The sequence below is a fragment of the Heliconius melpomene genome, chromosome 5 (assembly GCF_056956725.1).
Source record: "Heliconius melpomene rosina isolate 202511_hmr_F chromosome 5, ASM5695672v1, whole genome shotgun sequence".
NCBI classification, from domain to species: domain Eukaryota; kingdom Metazoa; phylum Arthropoda; class Insecta; order Lepidoptera; family Nymphalidae; genus Heliconius; species Heliconius melpomene.
Genome location: NC_140393.1, coordinates 3387974 through 3409145, shown reverse-complemented (window position 1 = coordinate 3409145; position 21172 = coordinate 3387974). Strand labels below are relative to the sequence as shown.

The following is a 21172-nucleotide window of genomic DNA, read 5'->3' as shown; positions in this document are numbered from 1 at the left end:
ATATTATAAATAAATATTTACCTGAAAGAGCCATCTGGTTCAAATCCAAATATCCCTTCATCTTTGATTGGCGTTTGACTGTAATTTTGAGTGATATATTGTCGATACATCGCTTCCCTTTCACGATCTTCTTTAGTCATATTTTCTTGACTTGTTGACATAATGATGGGAGCGTCTTTTACGCCTTCACCAGTTGACAGCTCGGTTTTTCTTCTATTTATTGTAAATATTTTAGGATTTGTAAATTATATTACCATAAAATAAAATAAGCATATACTTGTTTTTAAGCTTAATTTTTTGATTGATCGCGCATACCAGACAAAGGGAATCTAATGTTAGGACCCTCAGTTTTACATTTTCCATCGAAATATTATGTATATAAATGGTGAAACTTAATACCTTTTAAGAAAAAAGAAAAAATAAAATTCTCCCATTGATAAAAGTAATCCATTACTCCGAGTGGAAAACGAACTCACAACCATCGCACTTACAATCAGATGCAGTCTTTATACGCCGTAATGGCCCTAACAATATAATTATAATACAAATCTTTATAGGTTATAGAAATACTTACGCATCCAACAGAATTTCACCTTCGGACATAGTTTTTTGCAAAATTCTCTTGTTTTTTCTTCGTAAAGTAGTAAATGGTATCGCCTCATCATCAGGCCTCGGTTCAAAGTCAATGATAATTTCCTTTTCATTCTTTTCACTGTCATCTGTTGTAGTAGCGGACGTTTCAGTTGACGGTTCCGATTGAAACGTTGATGTTTTTGACAAATTATGAGAATTTATCGTCTTTTGAGATGCATCACTCGTACTTTTCGATAAGATCGATCTTAAGGATCTATCCCCTTTTGCTTGTTTAGCTATTTCCTGTTGTAAATACTCTAGATTTCTTCTATTTAAAGCCATGCTCTTTTCTAATGTTTCTATATCATCATCCATTGTGTCGTCTCTGTCGCTCTCGTGTATGAACTGAAAATTTTGTTGAAAATATTCTTGTGCTTGCTTCTGGTACATACTAAGTTCTGATTTATCTATTTGTGATGATGCTACAGATTTTACTGATGATGAAGTGACATCGTCTGAATCGCCTCTCATTAGCGGTGAAGGTGGCCTCATTGATGTTGGTGATCGCGGTGATCTAGGAGGTTCTTCTGATTGTGTTCGATGAAGTTTTTCATGTTCTGTTCCAATTATACTGCAAAAATAAATATTGTATTACTTTAGTAGGTAGCATATCAAATTACCGTCGGTCTATAGGTTTCATTTGTGGATGAATTATTTCATTTTCCCTTTATGGTTGAGTTCCGCCACTCAACATACAATGTTCCGAATGAGTGTGAAAGGCGGATAATGATGATGATGCTTAAACGACTGTCTTTATTAGTTTTTTATATAAATATTACCTTTCAATAGCAACAGTGACTTCATTTTGTTGTCCCCCCGCTAAGCGATCTCCACCTACTTCTGAGAAGGATTTAGTTAATCTTCTTGGTCCTACAGTATATCCGTTTGTTTGAACACCTGCTGCTACCATTTTTACCTATAAGAAATATTTATATATTAGCTATATATTTTCATTCCTTCGCTCTGTTGTCGAGGCAAGAAGCGGCGTTGAGTTCCACCACTCACCACGCAATGCCTCCAGAATTCGGCCGAAAGTGTGGAACGGAGTGTTTTAACACTAGGTTCCCTCTGCCTACCCTGCTGTGTGCGGGATACAGCGTGAAGCTGATTTTTTTTTTAAATGTAAGCTCAATTCTTTTTCTTTATATGTGTAGCTAAACATTTAACTAAAATAATATTTCGAGGATAACACTATTTTTTTAAAAAATAGTTCATGATATTTAATAATTTTTATATTATATAAATTAATTATTTTTATTAATATATAAAACATTATCATATAAAAGTTTATCACCCTTTTGATAGTGCGCGGACTTAACGACAGATAGTTAGGTGGATGCGGTTTTCTTCCCAAACAAACTTCAGTTTGCGTTGCTTGAGTTCTCATTACTCCTTTTTTTATAGAATCTGAAAAGAAACTTAGTAATTATTCCGAGAAAACTATACAATTTTATTACTAGTTCGTATAGAAAAGTAAAGTTGGTATTTTTTAAACTCTCTTTACCTTCCCTACTACATAAGGCATGATACTGAAAAAAGACTATTTATATTTTCTTATTTCAATCGTTTTTCACAGCACCGCTTTTTCCACTGTTCTCCACTTACCAACAAGTTAGATGGAAGAACTCTCTTTTAAGAGATTTAATCTAAGAGATTTCTTCCATTTGTAAATTTTTATTCTAGTAGTCTAACATTATAAACAATATTTTTCTATATTTTGTATTCTATACATCTAACAGACCTAATACAACGACTTTCGGTCCATCCACCTGTGGCCGCACTGGCATAGCGTGTGCTGGTATGGGCGCTATAGGCGGGTAGTGTATGGGCGCGGGCGCCTGCGCTATGTATTGAGGATAGGGCGGGAACGGCTGGAACATTACTGGTAGTGTTGCGTATGGCTTGTTTTCTGGCTGTTGATAAAATAATATTAATAATAATATGTTACAACTATAAAAAATACTATGTAACATATAAAAAGTAGTTAAAATGTAGTTTTGTGTATTCAAAAATTGTTTAAATAAAATTAAACATTATCGAGAAACGAAAAATCAATTCATTCCTAAATTATGTGTATATTTGTATTGTTCTGCAAATTTGCTTCTTAAAAGATAGCATACAATGTTGGTATTAAAATTATCGTAATACTTTACTTCAAATTATTTAAAGTGTTCACAAATAAATATATTTTCATTCTTATTTCATTTGGCTTTGCTAATTGTCAAAAACTATAATCATCTCTTTCTCCTCTCTTCTCATTTTATAAAATTTGCGAAAATATTACTTTAAAAGAAATAAGAAAGGGGAATATCCTTCAACTTCAACAATCATTCAAATCAAAAGCAATATAACAAAACTGAAATTCTCCTACTAAATACAAATACTTGTCAAACAATTCCAATAATTCAAACTAACCTTAACTACTCGTCCATCGATAAGCCTTTCGCAGTCCCTTCTAAACCGGCCGCCGCTCACGGCCGCCGGCATTACGGAGTCATCGAATGTGGTCAGTGTATGGGAACGAGCGAAAGATACGTGTTTTGTCCTGAAAGTGAGGGATTACTTTGGAATAATTGGCAAAATTAATTTAAAATACGCGTTTTTATTACATAATAATCGAAACGTACATATATAATATAGTCATCTACTTTAATATTATTTGGCAAGGCATTTTTAAATTATTTAAATTTCGCATGCAAATACAAATAGGATTAGACTAAAATAAATTAAAATAAAAAAAAAAAACAAAACCGATATTCGATACAAAAACCTAAATTAAAATGGATTTCTCCGTTTGAGAGTTACGATACAACATACAGACATACAAATAAACTTCAAACTTCCATTACCAGGTAGGTCTGACAGGTCCAAAATTTAACGAAATTCAATATAAAAATAAATTTCCATACAAATAGTGACCGTTTATTTCTAAGCTAAGCCTAATAGTCTATTACCTGTGCGGTGGTATGGTGAGAGGCGGTGGTGGAGGTGGCGGAGGTATCGGAGTGTGGGCGGGGCAGCTATCAAACACACATATCATTAATAAGGGTTAGTGATAACGATGACTGGTGATAACTGATAACGGGTAGCTCGTTTAAAATTATAATATTAATTTTGATTAAAAAAACTTTTTGTTAACTATAAATATTGTTTCAATTAAGGGTTAAAAATTGAAATTATTTGACGTTGATCGAATATTTAGATTATTTACAATATTAATATAATTTTAAAAGAGCTTATGTATATTATTGTGTCTTATTAATCTATGTTAGTTCAATAAGGATGTTATTATTTCTATTAATGTTCACATTTTTTTATTGAATAAAAATATTTTTGGAACAGCTACGCAATAGGCAGTGTTGAAACTCAATGCCGTCCTTTTGCTACATTACCAGGAAATGAAAATATTAAATATTCCATTTCCTCAAGTGGGAATCAAACTCACAACCCGTCGCACTTACAGTCGCACGACTGGCCTCACTATCTCAAGATTAGAAATCTACTATATAAACAACTTAAATTATTTGTAACGTGCCTTATTCGTACCTAAAGCCAAATAGAACAATATTAATTGGAACATCAGATTAGCACGTGATGTAATTAGTATCTAATTGTTGTAATACGATAATCATTGACCGTTGTTCAATGATTAATTGAGAAGAAAGGTTATGTTATATGACTTTTCCTTCCTTACTTTCAGTATTATTAAAGGGTTTTTTATTATTCTCAATATATTAGCTTTTTTTATCAGATACATATTTATTTGTCTTTTCAGCTGTATGTCGCACACAGCAAGGTAGTCAGAACGTAGTGTTAAGACACTCCCTTCTAATTTTTGGCCAAATTTTGAAGACAAGTTTTACTCGTGCGCCACATCTGGCCTCTTTTTTATTATTTCATACAATAAGTAGCTAAAATAGTTAGTATTCCGATATTCTAACCATTTGGTCTCCGTCTACGATAGAGACATTGTCGATATATCAATAAGGCCAAAATTTATCCAACCAGTCCAAAAAAACAAACATTTTAAATGTAAACAACCCCTACTGGTAAACAAACTCATAACCATCGCAGGCACTGTCGCAGACTTCGTTATAACGGCGTGAATCTTTTATTTGCATTTTATTCCAATTTCATCGAGGTCGAATTTTAGGCTATCATCCAGGCTTTATTGGCGTAGATTTATAGACTGTATGCTATTTCAGCTCAGAGATTAGTCTTCTAGTTATCTGCCTAGATATTCGTTTACTAGAGAGTAGTCTAGTTATCTAACTAGAAATTAGTCTAGTTATCTAACTATAGGTTAGTCTAGTTATCTAACTATAGGTTAGTCTAGTTATCTAACTATAGGTTAGTCTAGTTATCTAACTATAGGTTAGTCTAGTTATCTAACTAGAGGTTAGTCTAGTTATCTAACTAGATATTAGTCTAGTTATCTAACTAGAGATTAGTCTAGTTAATTTTGTTTTTCAACTTCACGGTGTAATCCGCTCATTGCAGGATAGGCAGAGACACTAGGTTCGTGTTAAGATTCTCCGTTCCCTATTTTCCGCGAATTTCTTAAGGTGTTACGTGTAGAGGAACAAAACTCAACGATGCGCTTTGCCTCGACACCAGATAATTTAAATAAAAAATAATTTCCTCGAATGGGGGTCGAACTCACAACCAGTCAAACACTTATATACCTACTTACCTACGACATAAATAAAATAAGATATTTTCGTTAGACATTTTGGGAGTCAATTACGATATAATGGAGATATAAAGGAAAATCGTTGGGTATTATATTAAGTAGATACGTTTTCGGTTCCTTCATAACAAATTTATGTAACGAAATGGCATTTACGTGATACATTAAGTGATTCTCCGAATTTTGCTCGTTTGTCTCTTTATGGGATGGAATAAAATCGACGTGTGTTCTGATCATTAATTTTACTTAAAGGGCTTGAAATATCTTTACGGTTTTCGTTGAAATGTATAAAATTAAAAGGTAGCTTAATATATAAAAATATTTTATACAATAGGGTTTTGAAAGTCTTGTTAGGATGAAAAAATGGAGGGATGGTCCAAAAATGATTGAAATATTGGTTGATTCTGAGTTTAAGGGTCTGATGGCTATATGAAAGTGGTGAAGGGAAATGAGAACGGAGTGTCTTAACACTAGGTTCCCAGGTTCCCTCTGCCTAAAAAAATCCTGCTATATCTAAATTTTTTATGCAGAATAACACTTTAAAAAATCATAAAATAATAGTACATTTTTATCAAATACAATACCTCAACAGTGTATAGTTATTTCAGAAACACATATCACAATATATCTTACGTTTTTGGGGCAAACGTTTAGAATATACAATCTTCTATATAGCAGTAGCAGTAAGTACAGACGTTGCAGTGTCCTATTTCTTCATAATAGAAGGAATAATTATTCCTTTTGTGTCTCAGTTCATTTTAATTAACGTAAAAAAATCTTTCTTTCCTACTACTTTTCTAATAGCAAAAAAGATCTTTTAGCTTTTGCTCGACATATTAGAAACATTTTATTTCTTCCAGTTTTATATTTACTCCTGGATATATAAGGCGAGGCAGAGAGAACCCAATGTGAAACATTTTATAATCTACTTCTTGGCCAATTTTCATGATTCATACTTTTATTAAAGTCTATTTTTCTGTGCATTTCTGCACGATTTCCTCAGAAAAAGCTTATCCAATCAATAATAGTTTTAACTACAGCTTTTAGGCAAACTTACGTAATATTTAGTGTTTGTTTTATTTGATTAATTCCTCCGAGTAGAGAATGAATCCACAACCAACCATCCACAGTCCAAATTCACAATTCACGATGCCACCAATTATTAAAGCATTTTTATAAGAAAATGTAATAACATTTTCTTATAACCCAGTTCGTAATTAGACATGGCTTTCAAAGTAGGTACCTACAAGTGAAATCTTATCGTCGTTAAGCCCCCATCATTAGGAAAGCATTACGCTTTATATATATATTTTATGGCGAATTAGAATTAATTAAGTCTTAGAACAGATAAAAAATTGTATTTACTATGTAAATGCATATAGTGTAATGATATATTTATAAAATACTAGCGGCCCGCTCGCGGCTTCGCCTGTGTAAACTATTTATTATTAATTTCTATTTCCATGAGTATCTAAGTCCTATAAGTGACGTCCATGCAAAATTTGAGACTCCTAGCATTTGTAATAACGAAGTTTCATACAAACTTTCAACCCCAAAAACAACCCCTTAGACGTCGAATATTGCAAATTCCCGCCTTAGCGAGCACCTACGTCCTATAAGTAACTCCTATGCAAAATTTGAGATTCCTAGCACTTATAGTTTCTGAGATTTCGTGATGAGTGAGTGACCTGTCGATTTTATATATATAGATGATAATTCTCAAATTATTATTACATTTTCTATCCATACCTCATTAGATATGTAATTTCCATCTTAAAATATTTTTATTAAAAAAATATTAGTTTCACGTTGTATCCCGCATACAACATGGTAGACAGAGGGAACCTATTGTTAGTCTTAAAATTCGAAATTTAAGACTAACAATAGGTTCCCTCCTTCGATTTTCTCGATTTTTACGGAGAATTGCGTATTGAGTGTTGGAACTTAACGATGTGTTTTTTGCCTCAGTGCCAGAACGAAGAAATAAAAATATTAATTCCATCGAACAACGAGTGAAATCGAACATACAACCGCTGCGTTACAGTCACAACTTTGTGCCCCTGCGCCACTACGGTCCCAACGTATCGTATTATATAATTATACGAGTACTTATCCATATTATACATATATACTTTACATAGCAAGTGTACTTGCCATCACAACAGACAATAAAGAGAATGAAATAAGTAACGCTTGGGCCCCACTATAACGGGTGGGTCCTAATTGAAAGCAGCCGGCAAGCATGTAATTGCTCTGACCTTTGACCCCATTTGTTATGCTGAGATATTACAGTACAACATTAGTGAAATATTTAATTTTAGTATATTTAGTAGATTAGTGACTGTTTTCTCCTCTTTTTTAACCGACTTCTGTAAGAAAAGGAGGTTATCAATTCGACTGTATTTTTTTTTTTTTTTTTTATTTATTTTTTTTTTATTTTTTTTTTTTATGTTTGTTACCTCATAACTTTTAACTGGGTGGGCCGATTTTGATATTTTTTTTTTTATTTGAAAGGTATAGCTTCCCGAATGGTCCCATTTTTTTTTGGTCCATGTCTGACAATGGTATCCATGAGAAAATCACATAAGTCTTAAATTTGCATTATGCATGTGCGCGACTAATAGCCGAATAACTCAATGTCGCGCCAACCGATTTTGATGATTCTTTTTTTATTTGAAAGGATACACTTCAAGGATAATTTGGTGAAAGTTTGGTTAGGTTTTGATTATGGAATCCGGAGAAAATTGAGAAAGTTTGTTTTTTTTGGTCAAAAATTAATTATACTGTAATAGTTACAAGCAAAATCTTTTTAAATTGATGTCAAAAGTGAGATTCCTGATCGTTGCATTTCTTTTCAACCAATCTCAAAAAAGAGGATGTTTTCATTTTCAACCAACTTAAATAAAGGGAGATTCCGAATTCACCCGAATACTTTTTATGTTTGTTCTTGTCAATATACCAAAATGTAACTTTGCACAAAAATAATAGCTAATTAAATGAAGTTTTACATAGAACAATCACAACCACTCGTTGACAACCACTACCACCACCATCACCACTCGTTCAAGAAGCATCATTTTAAGATCTACCCATCACTAAAAATCGTAAAATAAATTAATTTTTAACAAAAACAAATACCGACTTCTAACAACGAACTAAAAAGTGAAAAATAATTATATAAAGATTTTATAATTTTGAAGTCGGTGTCAAACTAATGCTACAACACCTTTACTACAATATCTAATTACTAAGCCTGTTTGTTTTACTTGGCACCGACTTCAAAATTATAAAATCTTTATATAATTATTTTTCACTTTTTAGTTCGTTGTTAGAAGTCGGTTTTTGTTTTTGTTAAAAATTAATTTTTTTGTGTGCGCTTTATGTTTTTTTAGTATTTCTAAATCAAATCTCTTATGCTCTGAATTTTTAGTAATAAGCTGTAACTGATAAATTAATATAGGCAATGCAAGCAATGCCTTCAGTATTCGACGAAAAGTGGGGAACGGAAGTGTCTTAATGAGAACATAGTGATTTAACACTAGGTTCCCTGCTATGTACTGGATATTTCAACCACTTAAAACTATTTCAAAAAGGTTTTTTCTTCAATTTTGATTAAACCAATCTTTTAATTGCGAAGTAATTAATATTCTTTTAAAATATAATATTCTATTTTTTCATGTGCAATAAAGTATTATTATTATTATTAAAATTTCGCCTATATAAAAACACCACGTGTAATTTTACGCCCTCATTAAATATAACGCGATATTAAGTGACATTTACTTGATAGAGATATTTATGTCATAATAAAACCTATGACCTTTCAAGATAAAAATATTTTATATTGGCTAATTCTTTTTTTTTCTGCAGGTATCGCCGTATTCCATGTATAACAGGATAGGAAAGGGAATAGGGAACCTAGTGTTAAAACACTCTGCCATTGCACGGCAGTGGCAGAACTCAAGCTCGCGCTTTGTGTTATTACCAGCAACATGTAAAAATATATGAGAAAATGAATATATAAAATTTAAATTGATGAACATAGTATGGAATGGTAGTTAAACATTTTCAGTGCTACAATATCATGTTACATATATATATATATTTATATTTCTTTTTACTCACGGTATTATTGAAGGGGGCCTAGGTAACGAGCCTCCTCGGCTGACTGACGCGATTTGGTCCACATTATAGTTTTGGGGCCAACCCGCGTTATCTTCTATTACCGATCTGGAAAATAAGAATTAAATTATAACTAACATTTACTAAAAGTATCAAAGAAAAGAAAACAATTTTCTATTTTCTACGTTATATTAGACGGAGGTGGTTAAAATGAGGGTTATGGGGACAATCAAAACAATTAAATGAGAGGAGAATGGAGACAAAAATAGTACAAGTTTTACATAACAATAAAACTTGTATTATTGTGGAGAGACGATGCACAGCATCTGTGAGAGGGCGCTGTATACTTCCCTTTGATTATCCAATGATTTTCACTTCCGGTTGCTGTCTTCGACCAATCAGCGATCGCCGGAAGTCACGTGGTCTCAGGTGGTAGGGCGCCGGAACGTATAATAGGCGACACTACGCTTCTTACCTCATAGCAGATTCTCACCAGGAGCCTTAAAATGATGCTGTGCATCGTCTCTCCACAATAATACAAGTTTTATTGTTATGTAAAACTTGTACTATTATTTGGGATGTGACGATGCACAGCATCTGTGAGAGACGTGTTTATAACTCCTGGTGACCACGCACGACGCTATGTGATCTAAATCAGAATGATTGTATAAACTGATTCTGATACATTCAGATAAATTGATCTGTAAAACCACAAAAAACATGAGTAACATTGTTTTATTTATAAGCAAATTGTTAATTGCTTAATATTTTAATTCAATTAATAATCGCTCTGCCGGAAGCTGAGCCAAAATAATCTAACTTCAATTATTAGATTTACTTATAATTTGCATACAAACAAATTTTAAAAGATGATCCGCAACTCGCTGATAAGCATGAGTAGGAAAGGAAGCTCGCATAACCGTCTGAATAATAAAGCTAGACGTGCTCACTTCTTTTGATAATAATTTAATAACCTGTTTATATAAGTATTCATTATTATTCATGAAGCCCTTGCGTAGCCTCACCTCTAAGTTACACAACAAAATTGTTACCTTTTGTAGCCTGTTTCCGGTGGTCTAGCTAGTTTCTTAATGTAGAACCTAGAAAAACATTTTTCTTAGGATGACACCACCGTCTCTAGAGCGTAATTTTCGACAGGTCACCTGTTTCACCAAAATATTTCTAAACGAAATATGATGTTAGAAGTACCAGCAGGATCGAAATGACAATGAAAATGTCGTCCGGTCTATTGGAAACCATCTCCGGCTCAGACAGCGGGTCGTAGATAGAACCGGCAACCAACTCCATACTTCCTTTTTTAACAATTATAATAAATTTATAGTAAGTAGACGCGTTCTAGAGTGAATACCACGCCTTGGCAAGCGTAATTAAAGACCGTCTTCCCGCTAGATGGGGTGACGATGTCCGCAAGGTGGCGGCAACGGCCGGATGCAGAGAGCCGAAGATAGAGCCCAGCGGCGCGCCATTGGAGAGGCCCACGTCCAGCAGTGGACGAGGACAGGCTGATGATGATGATGATGAAGTAGTTACCCAAGTTAATTTTTACCTTGTAATTGATGTCATTAGTACAACATATTTATAACACTAGAGTATTTAATAGAATGCTCTATAAAATATTATGTACTTAGCCCAATAATATATTCTTATACTGGTCAAACCTTTGAACGCATTTGTAAAATTTAAGACTTGATTTCATTATCAGAGTATTACAACTTCACAAAAGCAACAATGAATGCTTACCCGATCCGCAACCAGACCGACAATTCATGATATGAATGTCCTATCTGCTACTTAGGTACAGTTTTGAAGCAAACTGTACTTGATATACGATGCGTTAGAAAATGTGAGTTTATGAGCTCATTAGTTTTTCAACAAAATTCAGGCCGACTAACGATTATATCATTCTTCGAAGTGTAAAAAAGTTATAAGTAATTGATACTACTATACATTTACATATAAAGGTGTCAATTTTATAATATTTCAATTATCGCTTCTTAGCTGTATTTTAGAACTACAATAGTTCACTCTCTGAAATTCGCTTTTAGGAGCAACTTCACAGTGTCAAAATATACGATTTAAATACAGATGTACTCAATTTAAACGTCCGACTTCCCCGGACTTAATGATGTCGTAGACATCCAACATGCTCTCCGCCATATTGGAGTTGTGACTACGTGTATACCTCGCAGGCTAGGTTCAGTTTATGCAAAACTCATGGCAATATGCGGCGGAATATCTACGTTACGCACGTGAATATCGCCAAGGTATATATGTAACTACCTTTACACAGCCCTCATGTCCCATGAAGACGATTATTTTCATTAGCTTTCCCCAGCTTTGGAACCAAAGTTACAAAAAACGAATGAAACTTCTTGATAGTCTTTTTGCAATATTATTGTGTATCATACTTTGTCGTATCCAACAACTTCAGTAATAAGCCGCTCAACTGGCGACTTTAATTTGGTCTTGATATGTCTTCTGAATTATTTAGCTGCCTTCTTTTCCTCCTTCTCCTGCTTCTTACTCTTGCTAGATGCAATTTCTTACTTCTTTTTCCAAATACTAACATCAGTCGCCGTCGCATTTTCTAGCTGGATTCTTTTCTTCTAGATGGATTATAGATTTCTTCCACTACATCAGCTTCAATTCTGATGGCTACTCGAATGCACCACAGGGATGTACGGTATCTATTATATAGTACGTCAACTATAAAATACTTTTGCCGCGGCACTCGCGGGGATGTGCACTCACTTGCACGAGGGTAATGCCAAATTAGCCCAAAGAAACTTTCGGCGACTTTTTATAATACTTGAACCCGCTATTTTAGTCAGTTTTTTAATTTTGTTTTGACATATTGCTTCTTTTTATCCATTACTCAACCATCCATATCCTATTGGTTTGCTTTATCAGTTGTAGAACGTGAGTCGAACTATTTTCTATCCTTGCTTTCTCGAATCGCTTGAAAATTCTTATTGGATAAAGCCAGAGACGATATGGAGAATGCTCATTATTAAGTCGAAAAGAGTTTTCAGAGCCCCCAAACCATCTACACCCGTTTCCGATATACCCATAGGCAGCCTCCGTATTTCTTAACACCATGTATACAGGAAGATACGGTTACATTTAAATAAAATTATTAACAATCATGCAACACCCTTGTACTAAGTTCTGGGCTTGTGTTACCCGTCGGCGGGTTCTCACTCCATACTTCCGATATTCGGTATGCACTGATACTTGACAATTGCTAATGTATAATTAAACGTGCTACTCAACGCATGCTTCTCAATTTTTGATGCATGTACGGTTGACGAAGGTCTAACTGCTTCAAATAATCTTGGAAAAGGATTATTGGTGGCATGGAGGTAAATGGCTAGATGCATTCCCGCGATTAAACCGGGAAGGGCCTACGGAGCCCAAACCATCAGCCACTGCCTCCGATTCGCTCAGAGGCAGCCTCCTTATAACTGCCCCCCTCCCGTACAATTGAGAGCATTAAAATAGTACCGAGCTTTTTAAATTCCAATGTACGGATAAATGCACTTTAAATAGTTGGACATACCTTATGTCAAGTAATAGCCCGAGTCCCTCTTAAGGCAACTAAGATAAGGTGACTGGCTAGAACTTTTGCCGAAGAGGCCATACAGAAGATCCCGTGATTGCTAAATACTATGACGTCCATTGCTAAATGTTATGACGTTCACAGCGATGGCAGTAACCATGAATAAGCAGCAAATCCACAATTCTTTTATCCTCACTCCTCCAGGATTGAGAAAATGAACCTCCGATATTACGTATTTGAAACACTTTTCCTGCCAGGAGGCTTTGAAATTGTCTTCGAATCCTTGTGTCTAATTCTTCAGAGTATTCGCCTGCAATCGTCAAAAGAAGCCAAAAGAAACTCCCACGCAGATTTATCCATTGTTATTCGTTAACTCGCTTAGGATACGCTCCCAGCGATTATAACATTTCAACAACGTTAGTAATTATCCTATTACAAATAAATAAAAAAGATTTATCTAAAAATAGACAGACTTATATATGTCGCAGAATAAGGTGGTTGGGACCGGAGGTTGTTCCGATCCCATTTCCGATTGTCATCGATCGGTGTCACGTCAGAGTGACAGGCAACGCCATCTGGTTTTGACAACTGGCAACTATTAAATAATCCGCTTCCCTGATATATATGAGGAGAACAGAATTTTTTATATATTTGATAACTCGCTCAGGATACGCTCCTAACGAATTTATCGTATTTAAACGAAGGTAGTATATTAATGGATAATACAACTAAGTAAACTCGGTGAAAACCGATTTATTTAGTAAACTCCGTTTACATCGCATGACATTATGCCGAGAGCGTTAAACAAGCGATGAGTCCTCTTGCTTTTTGCAATGCCCGTTAGTTGAATAAAATTGGGCCATAACTGCTGAAAATCTGAGACATATACCTAGCCTTATTGTAGGTTATAACACAGCCGTGTTCGGTAAGCTCAGAATCGACTACAGTATTGGTATATATAATACCAAGCAAAAGAACAGTATTACATGCATGTAGAAACTTGTTACACAAGAGATTCAAATGACTCACCCGTTGTCCATTTTGTTACCTTTGAATTTCACACAAGCAAATTCTCTTGATGAGGATGAACATCTTTGCTGGAGGCCTTTCCAGGAGTAGGCCCGATATAGAAATCCAGTTCACGATGTGAAGAAATCCACCTCCAACACTATACTTACCACAGCACTTTCACTTTTAAACGATGTTACTCTAATGGGAAATAACGACGCTATGAGGTAAGAAGCGTAGTGTCGCCTATTATACGTTCCGGCGCCCTACCACCTGAGACCACGTGACTTCCGGCGATCGCTGATTGGTCGAAGACAGCAACCGGAAGTGAAAATCATTGGATAATCAAAGGGAAGTATACAGCGCCCTCTCACAGATGCTGTGCATCGTCACATCCCAAATAATTAGGTATTTTCTACAAAAAAATTATGTTAAAATTGAAGCCGTCGTTTCGAAGTGGCACATCGACTAACTGTAAACGCGACGGTTATGGATTCGATTCCCGCGCAACGAATTTTTTTTCCATTTCCTCGCTCTGGTAACAAGACATAGCGTAGCGGTAGGTTTCGCTACTCTACACGCAATGTCTCTAAAACAGTACGATATTTTAGAAATCATAAGAAGATTTTTATGAAATAACAATATTTTACTTAAACTACGATTCCGCCTGAAAATTACAAAGGGAAGCGTAAAATTGAAATATTTGTAGAAATATCAATTTTTATTTCAGCCAGCAAGTTTAATATCCCTTTTGGATCTTCGCTTGGGAAATCACGGACGACGAGAAACGTTTTAATTACGATTTAAAAGCACTAAGATTATATAAATATAATAATAGTGATCTTTAGTGGTTCGTGGTTGATGCAAAAATGAATACAGACGGATTTGGTAAATTTTGAATATTAATCTTAACAATTAATTTCAATATTATCGCTTCAATAAACTTAATAAAATAACTTCGTCAAGTGAAAATATTAGGAAATAATAATTCGTTCCCTCGAGTGGGGATCGAACCCAGAACCGTTGCGTTACACACCCTTGTGCCTCTACGTCACAATAGCTTGTACATTAATATAGTTTATACATATATAAGAATAACACACAGGCTTCAATATATGTAAATATTTTGTATATTCTAGCACCAGTTCATTATAATAGTAGGCGTTAGTGAATTAATTAGAAGTTGAAGCAATATTTTAAAGGACTTCTGTAATACTATGTAAATTTCTAAGGTACTCGTAATACAAATACTTAAGTATAAAATTGTTAAGCGACACTGTCAATATTTTACATTGAATAATGTAAATTTTTAATTCTGTTGGTAACGAACAAAGTGACTATGGTTTTAGTTTATGTAAAATTGTATTGTATAAATTCAAATAAATCAAATCAGCTTCACGCTTTATCCCGCACACAGCAGGGTAGGCAGAGGGAACCTAGGTCAAGACACTCCGTTTCCCTCCTTCCGTCGAATTTTTTGAGGCATTGTGTGTTGGGAGCGGAACTCAACGACGAGCTTCACCCCGACATCAAGCAGTCGATTTTGCAGCACACTTTGTGCCATTAAGTTCAATTCCCATTCGGGGAAATAAAATATTTTCAATTCCACCACAAAAAAAAAACAATTGCATACTGTGGCCATTCCATCCGAGTGAAGTCTTCATCCTCTGGCATCCAGGTGTAGCGTTTGGGGTCAGGCTGGCTGCACACGGACCGTGGACGCCTACGGAAGTACGAGCACTCCAGCTCTGCGTCGTATGCGCACACCTCGGCCGGAACTGGTGCTGGCTGACCGAACCTTGGGAATTACCAAATTTGTTTAAAGATATACGAGTATATTTAATTATAATAGTGTTATGGAAATGCCATCATTCAACACGCGACGCCCGCAGAATTCAGCATGAAACGGGCAACACTAGGTTCTCTCCGCTTACACTGATGTGTGCGGGATAACAGCGTTAATTTAAGTTAATAAAAGTATCTATTAAGCATTGTAGTTTGTTATATTGTTTAAGACACAATAGTAAACATCAATATAAACTAACTACTAAATCAATTAAATAATTAGGTACCCTATAAACAGCTAAAAACACACATATTTCCATAAAATCTTCAAACAAAAGGACGATAGACCGCAATTATCTAACGTTTGTTAAGAACGTGACTGTAAAAGGAACCCTCCGTGCGAGGGACGTCACTTGTCAACCCCCGCGTGAATCCCTATTGATCACATCGTCACTTAACGAGGGTTCCACGGGGATATCTTGATGTATTTTTTATAAGGGTATAGGTACATATATAATTTGATTTATTATAAGTTTCTTCTTATATATGTTTTTTTAATATATATAAAAAATAGGCTTGAGGTAATAGATACTAATATATGATAGACGCGATTGGTTGTGAGTTCAATCAGCACTCGAGCAAATGAAATATTTATTACATTTACATTTAATTTCTTCGCTTTGGTGTCGAGGCCAAGCGCGATATTTAACTCCGCCACTTAACACGCAATGCCTCTAGAATTCAACGGAAAGTGGGTAAGAGAATGTTTTAACACGAGGTGCCCTCTGCCAATCCTGTTGTGTATTAAATATTTCATATTAATTTAAAAGATTTTTTTTCCTAGAGCGGTAATCGAACCCACAGCCTATCGCGTTTACAGGCATACATTGTGCCTCAAGCCTATTTTATATATTAACTAACTAGTGGACCCGAACGCGGCTACGCCCGCTTGAACTATACGAATATTTATTAAATATATTTATGAAATTACTTTCAGTTTTCAATAGAGAGATGCGTTAAGCAAGCTCATTTTGGGTGACGTTTTCTAACAACAAACTTTGCAAATCGTTGCTTAGCAACGGTCGCTTAGCGACGGTTGCTATTAACATGGCGGAATAAATTGCATGTCAAATTAATAAGTGTTTTAATATATTGGTATATATCGAAAACATTACAAATATGAGAAAAAAGTATCCTATGTTCATCCCGAGACCCTCAAGTATCTCTATATGAGTATTTTATCACAATTAAATTAGCGGTTTGGCCCTGATTGCGTAAAAGACAGACAGACAGATAGAGTTACTTTCGAATTTATAATATAGGTATGGATAATGTCTTGATTGGTATACAAAGTTTACGACCAAATTCATATTACGAGCTTTTCATACTTATAAGCTTTGACGTATTATAAAGCTATCAACTGACTAGCTACATATTAATATTGCGAAATTTTGATTGATCGATGGATTTTTGAAGCAAAATATTTTAACCATGTAACGACATACAACTAAAAAAATATAATTTAAATGTTTAAGTCGATGTCAGAGATGATGTATTTATTTATATATTTTTTTGGCTTCACGCATTATCCCGCATATAGCAGTGTAAGTAGCACTTTCTGCTGAAGTAAGCACTTTCTGCTGAATTCTAGAAGCATTGCATATTGAGTGACGTAACTCAACGCCGCGCTTTGAAAAATATTAAATATTTCATTTCCTCGAGTGGTAATCGAACCCTAAACCTAACCTTTACAGTGATATTTTATCTACATTCGTAAAAACATTATTTCTTACTCTTTACACCGTTGTTGCACAGTGGGATGACGTCCGATATAAAGGCGTTGATTGTGGGCTCGATCCTCACCCGGGTAAATGAACACGCAATTACTCGAAATTTACGTGGGAAGTGGGAGAAGGAGTATCGTACCACTTGGTTCCCTCTGTCTACCAAGTGATGCGGGAAAAATGTTTTTATTATTTCTTTCTCGACTTGGTTTATTATATAATATTTAACATAATTATCATTTTATCATAAATTCACATAATTATGAACTGACAATACACTCGTATTATTTAAAACTGATAATTGCATTAAATTCTATCAATTACACTAACATTAATTTATTCAATTAACTTAATTTGTTTTAAATTAATATAATTACATTTTCAAATATTGAACATGTGAAATCTATTTTCAATATTTATTTTTATTATTTATTCTTTGAAGTATAGAACTTTGTTTAGTTTCATGCTGTACCTATCTCGCACACAGCAGGGTTTGCAGAGGGACCTTGGGAACCTTGGTTCCTCACTTTCCGCCTGATTCTGAAGGCATTACATGTTGAGTGACGTAATTCAAGGACGCCCTTTTCCTCGATACCAGCGCAAGAAAATGGATGAGAAAATTAATTTCCTCGAGTGGAAATCGAATCCATAACCTTTCGCGTTTACGTACTTATTAATAAAATAATAGTAAAAATATTAACAATATTAATAATATTATATTATAGTAATAATATTAAGTGAATGTTAGTTTTAATTATTAAAATTAAATTTACCTGGGATACCGCTGTATGGGAGCATAATCGGTGTTGAGGTTCTCATCTGAGGGCACTCGACGACGGACACATACGGATAGAAATGATGTTCTGCAAATAAATGTTACTATTAATATTTTTCTTTCTTTTTTGTTTAACGGCAAGCAGAGGGAACCTAGTGTTAGGACACTCCGTTCCACACTTTCTGCTGAATTCTGGAGGCATTGTGTGTTGATTGGCGGAACTCAACGCCGCGCTTTGCCTCGACATCAGAGCAAAGAAATGGAAATATAAACGTAAATAAATATTTCACTTCCTCGAGTGGGGATCGAACCCACAACTATCGCGTTATAGTCACACCCTTGTGCCATAATATGTATATTTGTTAAGTACTTATTTAGCGAGATTTGAACCTGGAAAGTATATACCAGACACTTTAATAATGTTAAAAAATTAAATATAAAGCACTTCTCTATTAATTCCTGGTTAATAGCAAATATTGATACTAGTAAAATAAATGAAATAATATGGATAAATTCCAAGCAAACAACCAGCAACAACTAGTCTTACAAAATAAACATTATTCTAGTTACATTCTCATACTATCTCTGAAATTTGCCAAAGGCGCCATCGTGGCATGAAGTATTCGAGTTTAAAATTTATGCGTTGATTGGAATGGTTGTGGAGTGCGGCGTTGGATTACGCCAGTCGACACGAAATCCACAAAGGAATTTACAGTGAGTTATGTGAATATTGTTTGTTCTACGATAGCTCTGCTGCAAGCTGGTGGCAAGTAAATAGCTGAATGTAATGCAGAATATACGTAAATAACTTTGTTGAACCATTGGTTGTAAGTTCCATATCCACTTTTAGGGAGTATTGGAATAAAAAAGGCTTTAAAAATAACTTCACGCTGTATCCCGCATATATCAGAGTAGGTGGAGGGAACCTAATGTTAACATACTGCGTTCTCTGCTTTCCGCCGATTTTTTCAAAGTATTGAAAACGGAACTCTACACCGGTCTTTTGCCTTGGCACTAGAGCGAAAGAATAAAAATATTAATAAATAATAATGCATTCATTCGGCACGAAGTATCGGGGAACGGAGTATTTTAACACTAGGTGCCCTCTGCCTACCCTACTATGTATGGGTTTTTTAATAATTCCCACGAATGGGAATCGAAGCCACGACCGTCGCGTTACATTCACACCCATGTGCCCAAGCACCACGCCGGCCTCGAAAAAAAGACATAAGAATAATTATTAAATGTTTTAATATACAAATTTCTGATACTAAACTCGAAAATAAACATAAACTCTTGAACTACCAAAGTTATTTAAGTCGATCAACTAACTATAATTTAATATTTCAAACTTTCAGTATTCCTGGCAACAATATCGATTATTATTCCCAACAGATTACATATAAAATGTACAAATGTACGATATATACTAGAGCTCTAATATTACTGAACTTTAACCTGTAACTTCATCTGTTTTCAACTCCAGGTGAAATTTAGATACATTGTCCTCTTTATATTCATATAAAATGAATTATATCACTTTTCTGTTAAACTATTTCGCTTTTATATCTTTATGGGAGCGTATCAATTTGAATAATATGACGTTATGAATCGTAAAAGGCGAAGCTATAAAAAAGATAAGCTTCTTGCATGGAATCGGTATGTGGTCATATGTTTTTCTTATAGCTATTTGTTACCTCAGTTCTTAGTTAATTTTGTATTTAAAGTAAATAGTAAGTAAGTAAGTTTTGTATTTTTGGTATGTATTGGTGGTATATATCATTAAGACTGATATATATTTTTAAATAGAATTTTTTATTAAGGTACACAGGTCTTTGTTCACCTTAAAAATTTACTTAAGAAAATGGTCTCTGCCTTTATACGGACTAAATATAATTTATTTATTTTAGAATACGAATAAAATATTAAATAGTTCAAAACGTAGTATGTACATTGAACACTGTAACAAAAACAGAGACAAATTGTATTTTCTGTACTAATATCAAATATTAGATATTATATTTACAAAATATAACAATATTTATATAAATTTAGTTATATAAATGTATAAGTACATTCCTGTATTACACTGTGTTAAATATATATTTCTTTCTTCTTTAACTCTAGGCTGTATCTCGCACGTAGCAGGTTAAATAGAGGTAGCCGAGTGTTCAGACACTTCATTTCCCATTTCCCGCCAAATCTGAAGGAACTGTGTGTTGAGTAACGAAACTCAACGCCGTAAGTTAAATATAGAATCGCTAATATAAATAATAAGATTTCCATTCACAATATTTAAAGTCCAAAGCAATATTTCACACATTTTAATCAACTGTGATACTTAAGGAAGTAAAACGACTTAATAAATTTGACTATCACTCGCACCCTCGAAGTCTAATTCCATTATGGGGGGACAGAATAATAAGACATACAATTTGTTACCTTAAGACCTCCCCGAGACCGCTCATTGAGAAAATCTACTTAGAGGTCAGATATACTATGTTTTACGGGTTTCCTTTTTTTTTCTTATTTAATTAAAGAAACTATATATTTTGGTAAATTTTTCGTTTTATATCTAATTTTCTTTTACAAATGAGTATAATATTGAAGATATTTTTTTTTGTGCAGGGCTGGGAGGTAATGTCTAGGAAAGCTACTTAGTCATTTTTTCATTGCCTACATTCCTTCCTTCCGTATATCCCCTTCTATTTTGTGTTCTAGAGAAATTAAAAATTAAAATTAAATTAAGTCATTATTTTTTAAATTGTTATTTACACCCCCTAAGTGAGAATCGA

At 34.2% G+C, this 21172-nt stretch overlaps 1 protein-coding gene across 4 annotated transcripts in view; it reads right to left on the bottom strand.

Moving 5' to 3' along the window:
* Positions 1 to 21172, bottom strand: part of LOC146538920 (uncharacterized) — a 161127-nt gene that overhangs the window by 16763 nt on the left and 123192 nt on the right. For all 4 annotated transcript variants that reach the window (XM_085185810.1, XM_085185809.1, XM_085185811.1 and 1 more), the window contains exons 5-14: positions 18376 to 18465; positions 15667 to 15831; positions 9449 to 9553; positions 3588 to 3653; positions 3049 to 3178; positions 2375 to 2546; positions 1928 to 2040; positions 1413 to 1549; positions 575 to 1204; positions 22 to 213 (exon numbers count right to left, since the gene is read on the bottom strand). In XM_085185810.1, the coding sequence (XP_085041936.1) occupies positions 22 to 213; positions 575 to 1204; positions 1413 to 1549; positions 1928 to 2040; positions 2375 to 2546; positions 3049 to 3178; positions 3588 to 3653; positions 9449 to 9553; positions 15667 to 15831; positions 18376 to 18465 (1800 nt within the window). The remainder of the gene's footprint in view (positions 1 to 21; positions 214 to 574; positions 1205 to 1412; positions 1550 to 1927; positions 2041 to 2374; positions 2547 to 3048; positions 3179 to 3587; positions 3654 to 9448; positions 9554 to 15666; positions 15832 to 18375; positions 18466 to 21172) is intronic.